Source organism: Loxodonta africana, chromosome 3 (genome assembly GCF_030014295.1).
Source record: "Loxodonta africana isolate mLoxAfr1 chromosome 3, mLoxAfr1.hap2, whole genome shotgun sequence".
NCBI classification, from domain to species: domain Eukaryota; kingdom Metazoa; phylum Chordata; class Mammalia; order Proboscidea; family Elephantidae; genus Loxodonta; species Loxodonta africana.
Window position 1 is genome coordinate 142,847,800 of NC_087344.1, and position 23,104 is coordinate 142,870,903.

The following is a 23,104-nucleotide window of genomic DNA, read 5'->3' on the forward strand; positions in this document are numbered from 1 at the left end:
CGCTGGCTCCAGGCTCTGAAAACAATCGCTGCTTCCCCGTATTAGTTCGTTCTCCATCTCTAAATCTGTGTTTGTTGTTCAGGGTTCATAGATTGTTATGTATGTGATCGATTCACTTGTTTTTCCGTGTCTTTGTTGCAAGAGGGATCCGAGGTAGCGTCTGCCTAGTCCGCCATCTTGGCTCCGCCTCCTTCCATAGGTTTTTTGATGGCTGATTTTTTGGAAGTAGATTGCCAGATCTTTCTTCCAAGTTGCCTATAGATGGGCTTGAACCTTCAACCTTTTGGTTAGCAGCGCATTAACTTTTATACTACCCAGGGACTCCCAATAGTGTACAGATAAACTGAAATACTCAACACGTCATATTTAAGCAAAGCGGTTATCCTCTTACCTCAATTTGGGAAGTTGTAATTAATGATAAGCCCTTAGAAGGTTTTACAGGTTAGGATAAACTACCTCACATTTAAAACATTTAACTGATTAAGACAAAGACTCTGAAGTAATGTATTTTCAGTAGCCTTAGGATATAAAGAGTTCCTTACCAGGTCAGAGATCCCCTTCCTTTTCTGATCTTCTCTTCCATCTGGATATATCACTTGGTCTCGAAGTGTTCCAAGGGTCATGTAAGGTCTCTGATGGTAGTAGAGCAAAAGTTTTTAGAAGTGAATTTAAAAATAAAAAGATCTTAAATCAAAGATTATGAAATGACTCAACCAAGGTCTTACCTGAGGAACATAAAATAACTTTCCTCTCTCAGGTTTAGTAAGACATCCTCCAAAAAGAGGCCATAACTATAAAAGGAAAAGAGGGAAGGGAGAGCATAGCGAATTTTAAGTATGTGGTAGACAGAATGGCAAATAAGACCACAAAGTTTTGAGGCCAATTTGTACTTACTTCACCAAGAACACGGAACAGTGAACTCTTCCCACATCCATTAGGACCACAAATTAGAACGTTGGCCCCAGATCGAACCTGGAATGAAAATTAGTTCATGAGTTAATGAAGTAGAATAAATACAATCAATGAGCATTTGCGTAGAGTCAAATAGCTCTCTGCTAATTATAAGCTTTCTATTTTGTCAATAAATGTGTTACAAAATAGAAGTAGTAGAGGGGCATGGTGGGGGGGCTATTTTACCCATTTACTTTCAATTTTTACTCAGTTATATTTTTTTCAAGGAGGATATATTACTTTTTAACTTTGTAAATTGCATCTCAAAATCATAATTGATGTCAACTTAATCTCAGTTGGAATACAAAGAGCTAAACCTTAAAAAAAATTTTAGCATCAAAAAAAAAAAAGATTAAATGGATGTACCTACACAAACACATATATAGTCTTTTTTAAGAAACTGAATTATACTATATAATGTTCCATAAAATTTTTTACTATTTAATATATCACAGATAGTTTTCCAGGAAACTTGTGATTGAGTGGGGGAGTGGCATTTTTATGGTGGTCAAAAAAAAAAAAAATTTTTTTTTTTTTCAGGGTAGGCCTCACTGAAATAGACAACTAGGCAAAACCTGGAAGGAAGTAAATGGGTGAATTAGGAGTTTATCTGAAGAAATACTGCTCCAGCCTTCTCTTCCCCCCATTCAAAAAGCCAGTGCAAAGGAAGTGATGCAGGAGTATGCCTAGCCTGTTCAAATAAACAGAAAAGAGGCTGAGCTGGCTGGAGAAAATGGACAGGAGGGAAGAGTAGCAGGAAACAAGCTCAGATAGGTAATGGGTAGGGGTGAGGGTAGAACAGCCAAAACCAAACTCCAAAGAGTGGCTGGTGGATTTGAACTCCTAACCTTTTGGTTACAACCATGGCACCACCAGGGCTCCCATCAGCATACAGAAGGTGTTTAAAGTCATGAGACAGGATCGAATCACCAAAGAAATAATTGCAGAAGAAAACAAAAGATGAAGATAGATGGGGAGAAGGACTTTGCTGAAGTTCTGTTAATTGGTTCAACCTTCTCAATGAAGGAAGAAGCTAGGTCATCAGTTGAGAGTAAAGATGGAGCAGGAGATACCAGAGTTTGAGAGAAGGGGAAAAGAAATGAAGTGGTAGTCTTGAAGAGTGAAGGAATAGCATAATTATGTAAAATGAGAATGCCAGATACCTCACGGTTCATGGTAGAAGGTCAGTGAACAGTAGCTTCATTATTATATAGCTGGGTAACCTCTCTAGGTCTATAAGTAAAATGAAGGTTTGGAGTAGATGATTTTTAAAGTATCTCCTAGCTTTCAAGTTCTGACTACACTCCACATGTAAACATGACACAAACCTTGTATCTAGCCATCTATTTTACAAGCTGAGATGGTATGGCTGAAAACAGTACTCTATATGGTAAAAATGGTATCCCGGACAGTGGTTCTCAGTGTGCCAGAGCACACCAATGCCATGAACCCGTAACAGGACTGCCAAGTTTACAACCAACACAAGTGAGGAAACACAATAAATTTTCAAAATAAAGCTTTGATAATATTCTGCAGTTTCAAAATATGCTGAGTCTCAAATTTTATAAACCAAATGTAAAAAAGGGGAAACATTTAAATAAACTAGGAAACAACAAAGTCATCCTATCATTTACAGGTTCTATTAATAGTAAAATTACTTTTAAAAGCCATCTTGAGATATCCCATTATAGTATTAATTAATTCCTAATTACTTCTGAGAGTGACAAAGCTGAAGTTATTGAATGCTTTGGGGATGAAAGAATCATTAAAAACATATACACTGTTTACATTGCTACATATTGTGATTAAGTTTTTTCAGGTTTCTAAATTTTTTTTTAAAACTTAAGATTACCTTTCAATGTGATGCTAAAAATTCTATTTAAGAATGAACCTCCAAAGGAGAACAATGGGATGCAGACCTCAAATTCTCGTAAAAAGGCCAGACTTAATGGTCTGACACTGGAGAGACCCCAGAGGTCATGGTCCCTGGACCCCTGTTAGCCCAAGACTGGAACTATTCCCGAAGCCATCTCTTCTTACACGGATTGGACTGGACTATAAGACAGAAAATGATACTGGGGAGGAGTGAGCTTCTTTGGCTCAAGTAGACACATGAGACTATGTGGGCAGCTCCTGTCTGGAGGTGAGATGAGAAGGTAGAGGAGGACATAAGCTGGCTGAATGGACACACGGAACACAGGGTGGAGAGGAGGAGTGTGCTGTCTCATTAGGGGAAGAGCAGCCAGGAGTACATAGCAAGGTATATATAAGTTTTTGTATGAGAGACTGACTTGAAGCGTAAACTTTCACTTAAAACACAATAAAAAATTTTGGGGATAAAAAAAAAAAAAAACCCCACCACATCGTTGATCTATAGTAAAAATGACAGAAGTTATGCACACCGTTGTTGGAGAAGGAGCTATTCTGAATGACTTTTCCAGATGAATGAACTATATACCTTTTTGTGAGAAATTCTTTTAAAGAATCATTTTGTTGGACTTCTTTCTAAACAATTCTGTATCTCCTTAATCAAAGAAACTGAATAGACTGAATAGTCTTAAAATATTCTTGATGATGCAAGGTTATTATATATAATAATTATGCTCTACTATAATGGTGACAGAGCCCTGGTGGTGCAGTGGTTAGGAACTCAGCTGCCAACCAAAAAGTCAGCAGTTCAAATCCACCAGCTGCTCCTTGGAAGTCCCATGGGGCAGTTCTACTCTGTCCTATAAGGCTGCTACAAGTCAAAATCCATTGACGGCAACGGCTTTGGTTTTTTTTGTTGTTTATAACGGTGATGCCTTTAGGAGCTCCTAAGGTTCAGAAAAAAAAAAAAAAAGACCTGTTAATTAAACGTTTCCCTACTAGTATGTTTTATTTGAGTAACGTCAGCCACACATTTTTTTCTGCCCCAATTTCTCATTGTGGTTTTCACTGATATCAACTGTCCTGCCTCCAACAATACCCTTCTACCCTAGTTGTTATAATTTAAAAAAAAAAAAAAAAAAATCTGTTGCCATCGAGTCATTTCCAACTCATAGCAACCCTATAGGACAGAGTAGAACTGCCCCATAGGGTTTCCAAGGAGCAGCTGGTGGATTCGAACTGCCATTATTTGGTTAGCTGCCAAGCTCTTAACCACCATACCACCAGGGCTCCAAAAGTACATATAAACCAAACTCATTGCCGACAAGTCAATTCCAACTCATAGCGACCCTATAGGACAGAATAGAGCTGCCCCATAGGGCTTCCAAGGAGCAGTGGGTGGATTCGAACTGCTGAACTTTTTTGGTTAGCAGCCTGAGCTCTTATTCACAGCACCACCAAAACACAGTTTATAATAACGTGCATTAATAATAAATAAACGGACTGAAATCCTAAGGTACTCTCTTATGCTCAAATATCTTAGACTGAGCATTAAATTTTCCTTATTCCATAGCTTTTGGCACTGTTGGACATCAGGCATGTGAGCCAATGACAATTTTTCCATATTAAAGATTTACAAACCGTAATTTTTCTTCTGGGCTGAATTAAGACTAAAAGCCAAGGGTGACTTTTACTGAAAATCAGGTTCCTAATAATACTGTATTACTGGGGCTCCTGAACAGCTTTACTGGGGCAAAGAATTCTCTAACCACCATCTTTTTTAACAATAAAAAACTTCTCCCAGAAGTAACTGTCCTTGGTAAATCCTAATTCCTATGAATTTATCATTATAAAAAAATTTTACACATAAATATGGTTTAAGTAAAAGAATAAAAGTACTGTTTATGAAAGTTATTAGCTTCTGTAAACACTATGGATATGCCTTACTAAAATCATAAAACCTTGAATAAGTATGTTAAAAAGTAATATTTTAATTCCTACATCAATAATCTGTAAGTTATAATCTCTTAGGGTCTATTCAGCCTACATACCTCACAGAAAACTATCTAGACACACTTATGTTTGTAGTGAGAGAGGTTATAAAGGAATAAGGTACAAAATCTACTATTCCAAAAAAGTTTATTATATAATGTAACCAAAAAAGACAAATGAACAAAGTAGTAGACATTTATTTTTGGTGGCCAAGACTCCATTATTATGGATCTTTCCAGAAAAAGTAATGCTCACTTTCAAGTGAGCCCAATGGGTGGAAAATAATTAGAAATTACAAACTAACAAAAGGATAGGTTAAGACAGAATAAATAAGAGAAAAATAAGGCTAACTTAAGTCAAAACCAAAAACCCATGCCATCGAGTCGATTCCAACTCACAGCGACCCTATAGGACAGAGTAGAACTGCCGCATAGAGTTTCCAAGGAGCACCTGGCGGATTCGAACTGCCGACCTTTTGGTTAGCAGCCGTAGTACTTAACCAGTACACCACCAGGGTGTCCAACTCTATGGAGCAGTTCTATTCTGTCCTATAGGGTCTCTATGAGTTGGAATCGACTTGACGGCAAGAGGTAACTTAAGTCAAGGAGAGATAAAAGAGGATTTCATAACAGTGGACCAAAAGTACAGAAATCAGAGAAACTGCTCCCAGTGGAGAAGAAGACAAAACAAGAATCACAAGATATCTATGCTAATGTGTAAGAAATAAAGTCATGAAGTAAAAAACCTGAACAAGCAGGAGTGCATCTGGGGTTCAAATAAGACTTTCCAAATGAAACCAAGATAAGAGCAAAAAAGAAAGAAGCTTTTCGAAACTCTAAAGTTAAATATATTAAATCCAAACATAGGGACTTAAAAGGAAGAGCTTTTGAATTAAAAGGAAAGCAATAGCTTTAGTGCCATGACCGATGACACAGTGAGTAACACCACAGACCATAATCAAGATCTATGTACTCCGTATATCTGTGCATTCAGGCATCTTCCTGCTATGCTTAAGCTATTTGTGCACCTGTATTGTTTGATGTATTCTGCTTCTGCAAAGACAGGAGTGAGGAAAAGTGGGAAGACGGGCCAAGATACAGAGGCACTCTTCAATGGAGAAGTCTCATGTTCCTTTTTACCCTTGGTTAGTAGCAGTAAAGGTGCTACTGAAAATCTACCGTGATGGGGTTCTGAGATCTTTTTTATCCCTGAAATCATTTGGGGCAGCTACCTACTTTGTTAACGAACCACTGTAGTAACTGGAGCAACTAGAGCTAAGTGAGGGGGGAAAAAGACCCTTTTGTGACACTTGGAGCCATTTAATATTTACCAACGATATTTACATTTTCTGTACTCCTGTTGTGTTTCTTGACTTTAAAATATAAATATAATAATGATGCACTATTCATTGTTAAGAGCTTGGCTGTTAACCAAAAGGTCAGCTCTGTGGAAACCCTATGGGGCAGCTGTACTCTGTCCTATAGGGTTGCTATGAATCAGAATCCACTTGATGGCAATGGGTTTGGTTTTGGTTTTTTTGGTATCTTCCTGTAGAGTCAAAACTATACTAAAAGGTTTTTTTTTTTTTTTTAAACAGACATATTTCCATGTTCAAATAAGTCATTCTAAACTAGAGATTCCAATTACCTACATCTTCCATGGTTTTTTTGTGCAAATTTTTTTTATATATATACCCTCTCCTCACTTATCGGCTATCTCGTTATCCGACTTTTCACATTTACAGTGTAAAAAATCTATTATCTGACTATTTTGCACATTAACGACATACAGTTGGCAGTAACAAATGCCGAGGTGCAAGGTGAGAGTAACACTGGCTATGATGGTTATGGTTATGTTTCAGCCTGGCTGGACGACGATTCTCAGTGGTTTGACAGTTACAATGTAATGATTTAATATGGCAGTTATATAACGCTGTAGTCATCTTCTTTTTTTGTGATCTGATGTGGCCATCCTCCATCTTCTCATCATGCCAATTTTCACATAATGACCCATTCTTTGGAACCTAACCATGTCGATAAGTGAGGAGCGGGTGTAATTGTATCTGAAATTTTAAAATCTTGTCAACTAGAAAAATAGATTTGTTTCAATTTGTTCTTAAAGTTCTTAAAGCAATTCTGTGGATTCAGAAACTAAGTCAAGCCTTAAAAATATTTTCGGTACTTGGACAGTTTTTCGATCTGCAGTTTGAAAGTAAGTAAAGCTTTTATGTGACCATTTAACAACTTACTTCAAAATTAAGGTCCCGAATCAAGATGTCTCCATTTGGCGTTGCTAAAGGAACATGATCAAACCTACAGAGAAAGTAACAGAGAACAGTTTTACATTAAACTCTAAGCAAATGTAAGATAAAAGAGAAAGGCTGTAATAAAGTTAGACAAATGTTTGCTAACTTTTGTTAAAAGTCTTAACTTTTTCAGCACATACTTTATGATGTTATCTGCGTTGATGATATCTCCAGCACCAGGTACCAAGGGAATGACTTGTGGTCCTTCAGTACCTTAAATGGAAATAAGTATTAAAGCATCATATAGGCCAGTGAGGACTTAAAATTGTGGCCTAATACATTCATATTTACCCCTTTCCTCTTGCGAGACCATTGTACGTTCATATTTGCCATGATTTAAATCCTTTAGTACTTGCATTAATTCTGTAATCCGAGCAGTAAAACTAAAATTTAAAAAAAAGGAGACCATAATCAAAACTCCACAGAGTATCATATCTTTAATTTCATACAAACCTAACTGAAGCTTCTAAAATCATGTTTTAGTTTAAATGAAATAACCTACAGTAACTCTTATAAGGATAAGTATTAATAATAGTATGCACACATTTTGCTCATTATGTTCCGGTAGAAAAACAGGACTATGCGGATAAAGAAAGATTTCACAGGATCTTTACCTAACGGATGCTTCATTTTAGGCATGTCAAGTATGTTGTTTGCTGTGGGATTTTTAGGAAGTTTCTAATGGATACTACTAAAGGATGAGTGCACTCCCTAGACCCAGGGAGTATAAACCCTGAGTTCTTGCTGGAATGATCTATAAAAACCTATTGCCGTTGAGCTGATTTCGACTTACAGCGACCTATTGGTCAGAGTAGAACTGCCCCATAGGGTTTCCAAGGAGCGCCTGGTGGATTTGAACTGCCAACCTTTGGTAGCAGCCGTAGCACTTTAACCACTATGCCACCAGGGTTTCTGGAGTGATCTACAGAGCTATGTATATTTTGGCCTTCCAATCTAAGGAAGGCATTTATTACTTGTATGCCAAATGTATGCTGCTTTTCTGCAAACACGTAAGAATTTGAAGGACTCTTCTTTTTCTTGGTCTAAAGAGGGGGAAAGATGAAGAGTTCTTAGATTTAGAATTCACTGTGGCAATAGAGAGAAATCAAAACTAATGTCAAGAGGTTGGTGAGTATAAGAATGAGATGATGGTCAAAGAGAAAGCAATCTGCAGCAAAGAAGAAAAAAAGGATTTTTTGTGAATAACAGGTAAAAATCTTCTAAAGGAACAGAAGCAGCCCATATGCCGTGAGCTATAAAGACATTAGCAAAGTAATGGCAGACAGGAAGAATGTGAGCACCCTCAACAGAAAGAAGGTCCCCATGGTAATTTACGGTCGCACAGTGGGTAAGTGCTACAGCTGCTAACCAAAAGGTCGGCAGTTTGAACCCACCAGACGCTCCTTGGAAACTCTGTGGGGCAGTTCTACTCTGTCCTGTAGGGTCACTATGAGTCGGAATCAACTCGATGGCAATGAGTTTCGGTTTTTTTTGGTATATATTGCCATGAAGATCTTAAATGCCAGGAAGGAATAAAGAAGTAAGAGAAAATATAAAGATGATTCACAGGTCTGGGAGAGATCTTAGGTCATCAAGTTTCTTCAGGTAACAGAGTACTTGAAATTTATGGTGCTTTTTACATTATGGCTTTTTTAATACCATACGACACCCTTTATATTAGAGCTTGAAATACTGAAATATTTAATTCTATTGTATGGTCTAAGAACAATTTTACTACCAGACAATATGACCATATTTACAATTGTATCCACAGATTCCACAAGTTAAGTATCACTGACTTTCTTTTTCATTAAAATCAACTTCATATTTGTTTATTTGATTTGCTAGGTTGCTAGTATCAAAAAAAAAATTTTTTTTTTTTTAGTATCAAAATGCTAAGAAAAAAATTTATGGTGGGGGAAGAAAGTTCCAATGAGAAAATTCTATTCCTTAACTTAATTTACTGTGAATTAAGAACAGACTGTCATTTTTCAGCATTTCCTAACTTATCAAACACCAGTGTCCATGGAACAAACACCTTGAAAGCCACTCAAAACAGCTGTGTTAAGAAAACATGAAAAGTTCACTGTCAGAGAAAATCTTTCCTTAGTTTTCTATCAAAACCAGTTTCCTGGAGTAGGAAATGGGGCTTCACTTGCCCCCTTGTCTTAACCTCAACTGGGCACCATCATTAAAGATAACATCTAAAAAACTATCCTCTATAATTACTCATCTTACCCAGCCAATCTAGTCATCTCACGACCAGCCAAAACTATTCGACCCAGAGCTTGAGACATTCGTAAAAGCATTCTTCCACTTTGGTAGTAATCCTTCGATAGAAAGAAATATTAGTTTTCACTTACATTTCTAAGATTAAGAACAATGTACAAGACTTTCTTTTTTTATTTTTGAAATTTCCGTTTACTAATTATCACTGGATCCCTGCTGGTGCAGTGGTTAAGAGCTTTGCTGCCAACCAAAAAGTCGGCAGTTCAAATCCACCAGCTGCTTCTTGGAAACCTTATGGGGCCATTCTACCCTGTCCTATAGAGTCACTATGAGTCAGAATCGACTTGATGGCAACGGGTTTGGCTTTTGGTTTGGTTTGGTTAATGATCATAATTACTATAATTATTTTACCTCCAGAAGTTCTGAATTTGTACTCTTGAGATGTCGAGGATGAGACAAATCTAGGAAAGGACGACTGACAACTAGGTAACCAACTACAGTGGCAAAGTCTGAAACAAAAGTTAAGATTTACAACATTAACAATATTTTACTTTTTTCACAAATCTCATCCCACCATCTCTTTTAAACATACTTACATTTGGCAATTATGTTATCAATGAAGCCCATAGAGAACCGAAACAAAATGAAATTATGGAGGTGCTCCACCTGGCAGAAAGGAAAACCAAAGAATGTATGCTTTATATGTATTTAAAATAAATGAATCTACATGGATAAAACAAACTGTGTTATTCATTTATTCAACAAATACTTACTGAGTGCCTACAATTTCTGATTATATTGTGTATCACATTTCATTGAGCACAATGCTGAGCAGATGCCACACAATCATGGCATGACTTGATAAAAACCATTTTTATGCAAACAGAGTAGAAATTACATAAAGAATTTTAATAATGTGGCTTATGTAGCAGTACAATGCTACTGTATTCACAAGACTGTCAGAGACATAATCCCAAAACGAATCAACAACCAAAGAAGAATGGATGGATGAGTGAACTGTGTAAAGCACTAAATGTCCAGACTGGTGCTCAGTGTACCCAGTCCATGCTTTCTCTAAGAATTAAATTACACCCAATCTGAACGGAATGCCACTGCTAATAGTGAATAACCTAAGCCTGAAGCTTTAATCTGAGCCTACGTTATCTCAAAAATACAAGTCTAAAAATATTTCTTATTCTCAAATGTTCCATCTACCAGATCTGGCAACGGACTCCAATCTCATCTGCTCCTGCTGTACTCCTTTCCCACTGAGCTACACAAACACTGCTCTTCAAAACAGGCTCTGCCTTAAGCTTTCCTCTTGTTGCTGCCCTCTGCCAGAAATACTTTCTTCTAGATGTTTGCATTTTGTGACTAACTCCCTCATGTCAGGTGGGTTTCTGCTTAAATGGCACCTCTTTAAGCAAGGCCTCTTGACCATCCTATATAAAACAGCAGCCCCAGTCATACTCAATTCCTTTATTCTGTTTTATTTCTGGTCACAGAATTTATTACTACCTGAAATTATATAAAATATCCAGTTGTTTACACATTTGTTGTGTCCTCCACCAAAATGTGGGCTTCTTGAGTACCAGGGAGCTTGTTCTTACTATTCCCTACATCTAAAACAGTATCTGGAACGTTTATCCAATAAGTACCACGTGTCTGGCACTGTGCTCTATGTTGGAGATACAACAATGAATAGAACACACAAAGTCCCTGAGCTCCTGGAGCTTACATTCCAATGAAAGAAGCAGACTAGTAAACAAACAGATAATTGTAGACTGAAATATATGCTTTTAAAGAAGCTTGATTAACAGTGAATAACTGGCAGAGGGTGTTTCAGATAGACTAATCAGAGAAGGCAAGGCCTCAAAGAGGTGTTAACATTTGGGCTGAAACCTAAAAGATGAGAATAAGCAAGCCATGTGAAGAACAAGCTGGTAAACACCATTGTTCTGGAAAATTATCTTAAATGCATTTATCAGTGAGCACTTTAAAAATTGGAGAGTTTAGTCATGGTAAATATCATCAAGGCAAAAATCTAATTCCTGAAATAATTTAAAATGACTACTTTTTATATCTTTTTTAATCATCTAAAATCTGTACTTAATCTCACAAACTTCCACTAAAATGTAAGCTTCCTGAAGACAGGACTTTGTCTGTCATTTTTAATCACTTTTATCACTAGCACCTAAAACAAGCACTGGCATTAGCAGGCACACAATATCTTTTGACTGAATAATGAATAAAATTACTTGGATTCAAATTTTCTAAGTGGAAAGTAAATAAACAATGAAGTATAGTTTTCACAAGAAACAATTTTTATATTCTAAGCCAGGATCAAACAACAGTCCACAACCTAAATCCAGCCTGCTAGTTTTGTGAAGGCAGTTTTACCGGCACACAGCCACGCCCACTCGTGCACGTGTATCCACGGCTACTTCCGCATGGCGGAGCTGAGCGCCTGCAACAGAGACTGCATAGGCTGCAAAGTCGAGAGTGTGTGCTATCTGGTTCCTGACAGAAAAAGTCTGCCAACTTTGCTCTAAATAGTAATCTTCATTGTAGTACTGAAAATGTTAAAAGAGCAAATTCTTTGTGGGAATCACTAAATTTGTAACTAAGACTCCTAAGCAATCTCTTTAAACATACATTGAAGATTATTTTAATCAATCTACCTATTTAATATAATTGGATACCTTAATATATTAATATGATAATTTTTAATCACGTATTTTTAATTAAAAATACAGCACAAAAATCCTTTATAACTATTTAAAAACAAATGTATTACAAACATGTATGTCTACATAGGCTACAAAAATCTTTCTATAAATATGTGAGTCTCAAGTATGTTATCTTACCAGTTTTCGGAAGACTGAGTAGATTGTCTGCTTTTCTCTTTTATTCCCATTGTAAAAGGCAATTTCTTCACTATTAAAGAAAATAATTTAGCAATTAATTTTAATGTTACTTTAGCTCAAAAAAATAATTGCAATGCAGTATTTGATGACAGAATGCTTGTTTTAAATGGACATTTTGTGACTAAGAGTTTAACTGCCAGGTCTTACAAACATAAAATTGAATTATTTTTTATGAACTGCAAAACACACATTTCTACTTGGATAAAGTCTGATATTACAGATTTCCTATTTGTCTGTACTCTGGAGAGTCAATGAAATCTTACTCTTTGATTATGGCGGCTTGATCAGTGAGCTGAGTGTCCTAGGACTAGAAATCAAACTAGTTACACAGTTGCAAAGTCCATTATTATAAACAGATCTTACACTCACACTGTTTTGTTGGGGAGAAGAGGGAGGAGAGATTCTACTGTCTTAAAATGTTACATAATTAGTGTAAAATGTGAATGCACCTAAGAAAATTACACTGTTCCCTCCCTTTAATTTAGAGAGAAATGGGGAAGAAAGGGAAATAATTTTTCTATCTGGTTTAATTAATGCTATACTAACATTTAAGTTTGAGATATTATACTCAGGCTCACTGTATTTATTTGTAATCTCTGATGCACACTTTAAAAGAAATAAATTTTCCTCAAAAAAATTCTACAGATATAATTTCTCTCTGTTGAGACAATTATGGCTAACAGAAGAGACTCTCCTAAGTCAAACAAAGTTAATTTGAAGGAGGAAAGAACTTTTCAAAGTGCATCTCCCTACTTAAACGAAATACTCTACAATAAATGAGCTACATTACTAAACACCTACACTAAGTGCTAAGAGCCATGTTAGATACTTTACATATACTACCTTTAATCCTAGCATCATTGCTGTTGGATAGGAATGTTAGACAGATTTAATGAGGCCAGTCTGCCTGATTCCTGGGGGGTAATCTCTGCCTCTGTCCCCTCCTCCCCTGAATGGCCATGGTCTGTACACGAGATCCTGCTCCTAGCGCAGCAGATCAGAGTACAGAGGTGTGCACCTGACCTGACCATAGGCTGGACAGCAACCTATGTCACATGTAGCCTGGCTGGAAGAGATATGCTAGGCTAATTCACAGGAATTTGAAATAAGACCCAGTTGTCATGATATATATGGAGATAGGACTGGGACAGCCATTATAGATTATAAGTTGAAGTACAAACACAGATAGGAGGGAGAGGATTAAAAAAACAGCTAGATGAAGACAGTAGTGATGCCATGGCATACAGCCTTTGAACATCAGACAGAAAAGTAGGCTAACTCCTGATAGCTTCACAGTGCCAGCTCCCAGGAGGCCTAGATGGGCAGTCATTCTTATTCTTGGAACCCCACCGTATCTACACAACAACCTCCCTTTTCTTGGGATGGCTTGAGTGGGTCTCTGTTGCTGGTAGCCACAAGAACCCTGACTAGAAAAAAGTACATTTTGTTGATAAAGAAAAAGATTCAGAGTGGTTAAGTATATGTGCAAAGGTCACACAAGTGAAGGAGTTGAAATTATATCTCAAATCTGACTCTAAAGCCTACAGTCTTTCTACTGTATCGGTATGATGTAAACCCTTCCCGCAGCACCTCTTACAGCGAAGTAAATTATTTACACTAGGAGTCTTGAGGACACAGCTGAAATAGCCTTCAACACTGAATATTTCTTTAAAGTTTTTTTTCCCTTAAAAGTTTATGTGAATTTTATATTCTACTCTGAAATTTTCTACTCCACATTTTTCATCATAAAAACAAGGTACCTCCCACTTCAACTCCTTCAAGTAAAACTGACTTTATATCAGGATGCGTCATGTTTATCCTGTGTTTCACATTTTCGTTGGTACAATGATACAGACCTTCAGGTATGAAAACTCCAGTTTAAGAAACAGTTTGACACCTATAATTATGTTTCTACTTTCTTCTTACCTCCTCTGCACATCTAATCCCATAGAGGAAGATGAGGTGAGGATTCTCCTTCCCCTGAACTGAGTCATTTTAGCCCTCATCTAAAACCTGAAAGGACAAGAACATCCTAGAATATCAATGCTTGCCTATCCAACATCCGTTCTCTCCCACATTCTTCTTCCTAGGAGAACCCCAATTTTTTAAAATTTATCTATTCTCTCCTGTGCACTCAAATGCTTCAGGAATGGCCTCAGGCCCACCAATAGGGTTCTCATTGGTCTATTTGGTCCAATAATGATTGCTTTAGGCATGGGCAACTGGTAATTCTGGCCAATGAGATGTGAGGTAAAGACTGTTGTGGGGTTTCTGGGAAAGGCTTCTATGCTCTTTTAAAGAGACACCAGTAGAAAGATGTCCCTTTTGTTTCTGGGATTTTTTTTTTTTTGGTGGCGAGAGGTCTTGAGATCTGGAACTACTCTTACCATCTTGTGATCACAAGAAGAGTCAGCCTGAGGAGAGAGTCAACACACAAGGGAAAGAGAAAGGCAGAGCCAAGAGAACATCAAAAAACAAAGCCAGAGGCCTGATCAGCTGTACCTGGAACCACTTCCTCTTAAGAGTGCTTATATGAAGTAGCATCTTTACTGCTGAAACCATCTGAGTCAGTTTTCTGTTTCTTGCAGTCCAATGCATCCTACCTGACACTATCATTCACTTGGCAATCACTTCTCTACTCATCCCTCTATTCCTCTGCTCCCTCCCCACCCCAAGCACAAACTCCATGTAAAACTGGTACTGTTTTAGCAATCCAAGGAAATACAGGAAGAGGAAACTGTTAAAAGAGTAATTTCCTAGGTAACTCTGTAACTATCTATGGAGCAGTCGTTTTCTTTACTCAGTGAGTATTAGAACCCTCAAAATGACTTAAGGTTGTAAGCAGATCAATATGACATTTGAGGGTGAGAAAATTTATTGAGCACCTGTTATATATCAAAAACTGTGCTAGAAGCTTTATATATATATATATATATATATACGTCACATTTAATCCTTACAATAACCCTATATTATCTACGTATTACAAATAAGTGAGGCTATGAATAACTTGCTGAAAGCCATGTGATATCTAATAGATAAATGAAGAAGGTAGCTTTTTGAAACTATCCTGGCTAGATTCGAAGCCCACAGTCTCTCTTCCTGTTTTAGATTGTTTAACTATCTGGAAAATAGGTAGAGACAAATAAAATGAGGCTGAATTACTGAGTATTCCAAACAGTTTCAAAATAAAAATATTTATGAATAAATTGAGACATTTTCTTTGAAGAAGAAATACTGTAAGTAAATTTGAATTGTATTTTGACTATGTTTAAAACAAAATTAAAAGAAATTAAAAATATAGAAGATATAAAGAGGTGAATCAGGGATACTACACAGCAAACAAAAAAAAAGGGTTAGAAATGTGGAAGATTACTACTTTAGAAAACTAATATCTTTGGCAATGTATATTTTCAAAAAAGGCAAACACATACACACACTAAAAATATAGACTGTTACAGAAATAACAGATTAACTAGATAGACTTTTTAGAGTCAATTTATATGATATCAATATCCATAAAAATGAATTTTTAGCAAAGCTTTAATATATTTTTCCTCACCTGTTTGTGATGAGCCGAGAATTAACGTATCTGTATTCTCCTTCATATTTCTGCTCAGTTATTGTCATCTTACCAATGGGTCTTCTAAGTCGAGTTAGGAATAGCCCAGAGATAATCAAGTAGGCCATCATGCTTGCTGGGCCCTATTTTTATTGGGAGAGAAAGATACACAAAGTTCAAGTATATCATAATAAGTTCACAAGATGCAAACATGTAAAATTTCTAATAATTAAACCCAATAACTTTGGAAGAAATTGCTCCTTTGATCAATTATTTTTCCTTGATTGTTTCTTTTCTGGAAAAAAAAAAAAAAAACCACATACTGGACCTCTATACTTTTACCAGTCATTGACCCCTTCTCAAACCACTGCGGCCCACAGCCTGGCTCTCCAGAATTTGCTCACCTAAAAATTCCTCATCACAGTCCTGGTCCTAACTTTTCTCTGGCATCTAACACTCTTCTGTTCCAAGATGTAACAATAGCCCTCAGACCTCTTTTTCACCTTCTCTTTCAATGTCTCTGAGGTTCCTTCTTTAGCTTTCTTCTCATTCAAATTTTTATCTCCAGTCCCAACATCCTCATGAACCTAATTATTTCCAAATAATTACTATACATCTTTACCCGACTACTCTGTAGATGCCTCAAGCTGAAGTCCCTAAACAAGCTCTATCTGGCCTTCCCTTCTCATACATCTTGCTTCTTTCCTCTGTACCTTCTAACTTGATATGTGACATCACCATCCACTGACCATCTCAAAAGATAAGCTTCAAGCTTACCTTTCCAAGCTCATTGCGGGCCTTTCCTGCATTCCTGTATCAGGAATATTATCTGCCACACAGAATTGTTCCCTGAACATAACATTCAGTGAGGTTATTCTTCTGTCTGGCAAGCCTGCTTATCTAATGGTTATCTGTTTATCCTCAAAGCAGCTCAAGTATCACCTCCAATTCTTCAAGGCACTAAATACTTTACTCAAGCTTTTACTATTGGACTTTTAAGACCGCCCTTACAATTGCTTGACTATGTACTTCTTTTACCACTATTCATCTTTTTACTCCTACTACCTAACAAAACGTGTGGCATATAATATGTGTTTCAGACTTTTTTTTTTTAACTAAATATGACTGACGCAATGCATTTCACCAACTACTACAAGTACTGGAAAAAGAGATAACTGAAACATGAACTGTACCTTCAAGATATACACCGTACAATAATGGAAATATATGGAGACATTATGGGATGTAATACGTACCATAAACATATTACAGCACAGAGACAAGAGAGACTAGGCCTACTCATTTTGTTATACTAAAAAAATCTACAAGAATGATTAAACCTGGATCACAGGATACCAAAGGGCTAGGAAGATAGACAAAAAAATTTCAAATAAAAAACTGCTTTTACCAGGGCTTCAGAAAGCAACAAAGACCACTATATAAATTACTTATTAATCAACTCAAAAATGTATATATGTACACACATACATATATGCATAAAACAGCCACACTATTACATGGTTCTAACAATGTTGTCGTTGTTAGGTGCTGTCAAGTCGGTTCCGACTCATTGCGACCCTATGCACAACAGAATGAAACACTGCGTCACTGTGTCAATTCACCTCGTTGAGGGTCTTCCTCTTTTCCACTGACCCTGTACTCTGCCAAGCATGATGTCCTTCTCCAGGGACTGATCCCTCCTGACAACATGTGCAAAGTATGTAAGATGCAGTCTCATCATCCTTGCTTCTAAGGAGCATTCTGGCTGCACTTCTTCCAAGACAGATTTGTTCGTTCTTCTGGCAGTCCATGGTATATTCAATATTCTTTGCCAACACCACAATTCAAAGGTGTCAATTCTTCTTCGGTCTTCCTTGTTCATTGTCCAGCTTTCACATGCATATGATGCGATTGAAAATACCATGGCTTGGGTCAGGCGCACCTTAGTCTTCAGGGTGACATCTTTGATCTTCAACACTTTAAAGAGGTCCTTTGCAGCAGATTTGCCATATGCAATGCGTCTTTTGATCTCTTGACTGCTGCTTCCATGGCTGTTGATTGTGGATCCAAGTCAAATGAAATCCTTGACAACTTCAATCTTTTCTCCATTTATCATGATGTTGCTCATTGGTCCAGTTGTGAGGATTTTTGTTTTCTTTATGTTGAGGTGCAATCCATACTGAAGACTGTAGTCTTTGATCTTCATTAGTAAGTGCTTCAAGTTCTCTTCACTTTCAGCAAGCAAGGTTGTGTCATCTGCATAATGCAGATTGTTAATGAGTCTTCCTCCAATCCTGATGCCCCACTCTTCTTCATATAGTCAAGCTTGTCATATTATTTGTTCAGCACACAGATTAAATAGGTATGGTGAAAGAATACAACCCTGACGCACACCTTTCCTGTTGATCTATGTAAAGGTTCCTCATGAGCACAATTAAGTGTTCTGAAATTACTGTTCTTCGCAATGTTCTCCATAGTTTGTTATGATCCCGGCAGTGGAATGCCTTTGCATAGTCAATAAAACACAGGTAAACATCCTTCTGGTATTCTCTGCTTTCAGCCAGGATCCATCTACAATCAGCAATGATATCCCTGGTTCCACGTCCTCTTCTGAAACCGGCCTGAATTTCTGGCAGTTCCCTGTCGATATACTGCTGCAGCCGTTTTTGAATGATCTTCAGCAAAATTTTGCTTGCGTGTGATATTAATGATATTTTTCTATAATTTCCACATTCGGTTGGATCATCCTTCTTGGGAATAGCCATAGACATGGATTTCTTCCAGTCAGTTGGCCTGGAAGCTGTCTTCCGTATTTCTTGGCGTAGACGAGTGAGCACCTCCAGTGCTGCATCTCTTTGTTGAAACATCTCAGTTGATATTCCATCAAGTCCTGGAGCCTTGGTTTTCGCCAGTGACTTCAGAGCAGCTTGGACTTCTTCCTTCAGTACCATTGGTTCCTGATCATATGCCGCCTCTTGAAATGGTTGAATATCGACTAATTCTTTTTGGTATAATGTCTCTGTGCATTCCTTCCGTCTTCTTTTGATGCTTCCTGCGTTGTTTAATATTTTCCCAATGGAATCCTTCACTATTGCAACTCGAGGCTTGAATTTTTTTCTTCAGTTCTTTCAGCTTGAGAATACCCACCACAAATATCAGAGAAATAGGGTGATAGGCTCATGGGACAGCCAATCATGTATAATATGATAATGTATTCTTCAAACTCTTATAGCATTCTAAAGGTATTCCTGATACTTAACATTCTTATTAAATGGCTGTCTCCAAATCTCTTTTTAGACATTACAACAACAAGTACACTTATGTTCAATGTTGAGGAGCCCTGGTGGCGCAGTGGTTAAAGCACTTGGCTGTTAATGAAAGGTCAGTGGTTCGAACCCACTAGCCGCTCTATGGGAGAAAGATGTGGCAGTCTGCTTCTCTAAAGATTACAGCCCTGGAAACCCTATGGGGGCGGTCCTACTCTGTCCTATAGGGTCACTATGAGTCAGAATCGACTCAATGGCGGTGCGACTTTTGGTTATGTTCAATGTTCTAAGCATTTCTGATTATTAACACTATAACATTTTCCAAGGATCTGACTTGAAGAAAATTAAAAAGCCAAACTGGAACACACTCACTCCTCTGTTATCAACATGGTCAGGTTCCAAAGACCAGGTCATTATGCAAAATATGGTGTTATGCAAAAATGGAGGATGACCACATCAGATCACAAAATGGAGGATGACTATATTATTACATAACTGCCAAACCACTGAAAATAATGGCCCAGCCAAGTTGACCCATAACATTAATCATTACAGCCACCCTTAGTCTTGCCTCGCACCTCCATGTTCATTACTGCCAGAAGTACACCACTGATGCATAAAAGAGTCAGATAGCAGATTTTTTACTATTGTCATAAATCAGAAATGTCAGGTAACAAGGCAGTCAATAGGTGAGGAGTAGCTATACTTTTTTAAAATCTTCAATATGGTATTACTATCTTATGACCAGTCAGACTTTGTTGATATATCCTGTGAAAACACATTCTTTGAGAAACACAAAAATTCTTACAGAGCATCAAGCTATTCGTAACACAGTATTATAGTAATTTAAAAGATAAAATAAAAGTAAACTCACCTGAACTCCGATTGCACTTGTTAATTTGAAGATATACAAAACTATGTCTAGAAATGGCTGTAAAATAAATATTAGAACACACAGAATTAAACTAAAAAACTAGATTGCCTAGACTGATAGCTAATATATGTTAAATCCAAAATGTTATTCAATATTTAACACACAATTATCAACATGCAGAGTTCCCACTGTATAAAGTACCAGAATAGCATTTCAATCCATGAATACATAAAAGACAGTTCTTGTTCTCAAGGAACTTAAAATGAGGGGAAAAATGCAAAACAGAATTTCAAATTCTCACGGAATCTAGACTTTCTGGAGCTATGGAGGCTAGATGAACCCCTGAAATTACTGCCCTGAGATAATCTTTAAATCTTAAACCAAAAATATCCCATGAAGTCTCAAAACAGAACAAAAGCTTAATTAGTAAAGAATGACTGCCTTGAGCACTGTGCTCTTTTAAAATCTATCTACGGTACATGGGATCAAACTGGCAACAGCAACTTGAAAGATAGGAAAGTCGGGCGCAGTGAGTTTGTTAAATGCAGAGGAACAATGCAGAAAAGAGGAGTGGAAGTGGCTGCGCAACTGGAAAAACATAATCAATGACACTGAATTGTACATGTTGAACTGGGGTATGCTCTGCTGTGTATATTCTCAACAATAAAAATAAATTATTTTTTAAAAAAGAAAATGGAGACAGCTTCAACAATGTCTACTGAATATTAAGTGGGAAAAATATTTATCATTTTTCATGAACTAAGATAGCTCTACTGTGATAATTAACCACAACTAAGTTAGTAATTTCTCAAAATGGTATAAAGGCCCTGAAGAAAATAATGAGTTGTAAGTGTAACCTCAAATCTGCCACCAGCTTTTCTGGTCTCTATGTATCATCACCTGTAAAATGAGAGGCTCTTCCTGCTCTAATATTGTTTGATTCCATTACTTTATGACAACATTTTCGTGTACTGTAATAATCAAGTGAGTCTGAGTCTAATCTTCTGATGTAAAACTTCTAGAGCTAAAATAATCCACGAATGTACTGCTCTTCACATATGGAGACAACCGCACTGATGCAACATCAGTGCACACATTTTGAAGTGTTTTTCAAGAAACTCAAATTGTGTTTATTCACTTTGTCCATGTCTTTAGCCAAGTCCCTATTCTGACTAATATCTGTATCATTATTAGGACAGATGGCCTGGTTTATTAACTGGCTTGCACTAAGATGAACTTTTTTTTTTTTTGCTTTATAAATCATTAATAAGCTAGATATAAAATTCAAGTACATTTAAAAGTTATTGACAAAAATGACTCATAATTTAAGTCAGAGTTCAAACAATCAGATGTTTAAAACAGTAAGCACGCTGTGGTACGTGAACACCCCTACAATTAATTGATAATATTCTTCTCTATTACAAACTGACAAGGCTTGAGCTATAAACTTACTCAAGTGTCAAGATGTAAAGAATATGTAACAATGTCTACAGAATTATATGAAAAGTTTTACATATACACCCTTCCCTACCCCCCAACACAGAACAAACTTAATGTGGTAATGAAAGCAGAGAAGAAAACAGAATTACTGAACTATTTCCACTTGTCAGAGTTCGTTTAGTTTGGGATCAGTTAGCAAAGGTTTCTGGAGAGCTAAACAAAGAACAAAGTTTGGAATGCAGCGAAAAGCTATCTTAGCAGTGCGTGTGCAGCGGGGGAAGCTCTGTGGATACCTATCACTTTTCTAGAATTGTCCATTTCCCTCCATCTACACGGTTGTAATAGAAGCATTCCTATTTTTACAACGGGATCTAGCCCAGCGTACATAGCTTTTTGTCCTAAGACTGGATATCTCATTCAACTGTGGTCAGAGGTAAAGATAACATAATTGGTCCAAATAGAAACAAGCTCCTACTCCAGGCCAAGAATAGTCATGTAGTTTGAAGTGGGAAGTGGGGTGTCTTGGATGAAGAGCGGAGGAAATTCTGGGTGCCCACCACATGTGCTAGTCAATGCAGGAAGTAATGGCAAAGAAAATGGCTTAATGAGAAGACTACAGCAAGAGCTGCAAGAGTATTAGATAAGATGAGTAAGACAAGTAGAACTGAGGAAATTAATAGGAAGAAAGAAAACTGGTTAAGATCCACTATGAGAATCAAGAGCTTCTGCAATATTCAGAAAAGGAAGAAGCAAACCAGTAATTAGAAAACTTTTGAAATAAACTAGTAACTTGTGAAAATTTTTTGACTACTACTTAAATATCTATTAGAATTAGAGCTACAAAGGAAGAGAAATGAGAAGGCAGAAAGTCCTTATTTGTGCCTATTCCCAAGAAAGGTGATCCAACAAAATGCAGAAATTATCAAACAGTATCATTAATATCACACGTAAATAAAATTTTGCTGATGATCATTCAGAAGTGGTTGCAGCAGTGCATCGATGGAACTGTCAGAAATTCAACCCAGATTCAGAAGAGGATGTGGAACAAGGGATATCATCTGTTGATGTCAGATGGATCTTGGTTGAAAGCAAAGAATACCAGAAAGACATTTATCTGTGTTTTATTGACTATGCAAAGGCATTTGACTGTGTGAACCATAACAAATTATGGATAACATTGTAAAGAATGGGAATTCCACAACACTTAATTGTGCTCATACAGAACCTGTACATAGATAGACCAAGAGGCAGTTGTTTGAACAGAACAAGAGGATACTACGAGGTTTAAAATCAAGAAAGGGTGTGTTAGGGTTGTATCCTTTCACCATACTTATTCCATCTGTATGCTGAGCAAAGAATTCGAGAAGCTGGATTATATGAAGAAGAACGTGGGGACTGGAGGAAGACTCACTAGCAGCCTGCAACATGCAGATGACACAACCTTGCTTGCTGAAAATAAAGTAGACTTAAAGCACTTATTGGTGAAGATCAAAGACTACAGCCTTCAGCATGGGTTACACCTCAACATAAAGAAGACAAAAATTCTCACAACTGGACCAATAAGCAACATCATAATAAACAGAAAATATTGAAGTTGTAATGGATTCCATCGTACTTAAATCTACAATCAACGTCCATGGAAGAGCAGCAGTCAAGAAATCAAACAATGTACTGCACTGGGCAAATCTG

General features: G+C 37.0%; 1 protein-coding gene across 1 annotated transcript in view; it reads right to left on the reverse strand.

Moving 5' to 3' along the window:
• Positions 1-23,104, reverse strand: part of ABCD3 (ATP binding cassette subfamily D member 3) — a 97,551-nt gene that overhangs the window by 17,154 nt on the left and 57,293 nt on the right. The window contains exons 8-19 of the mRNA XM_010598091.3: positions 19,976-20,032; positions 15,836-15,978; positions 12,214-12,283; positions 9,943-10,012; positions 9,758-9,855; positions 9,356-9,447; positions 7,409-7,500; positions 7,258-7,330; positions 7,061-7,124; positions 895-972; positions 726-791; positions 543-632 (exon numbers count right to left, since the gene is read on the reverse strand). Of these exons, the coding sequence (XP_010596393.2) occupies positions 543-632; positions 726-791; positions 895-972; positions 7,061-7,124; positions 7,258-7,330; positions 7,409-7,500; positions 9,356-9,447; positions 9,758-9,855; positions 9,943-10,012; positions 12,214-12,283; positions 15,836-15,978; positions 19,976-20,032 (993 nt within the window). The remainder of the gene's footprint in view (positions 1-542; positions 633-725; positions 792-894; positions 973-7,060; positions 7,125-7,257; positions 7,331-7,408; positions 7,501-9,355; positions 9,448-9,757; positions 9,856-9,942; positions 10,013-12,213; positions 12,284-15,835; positions 15,979-19,975; positions 20,033-23,104) is intronic.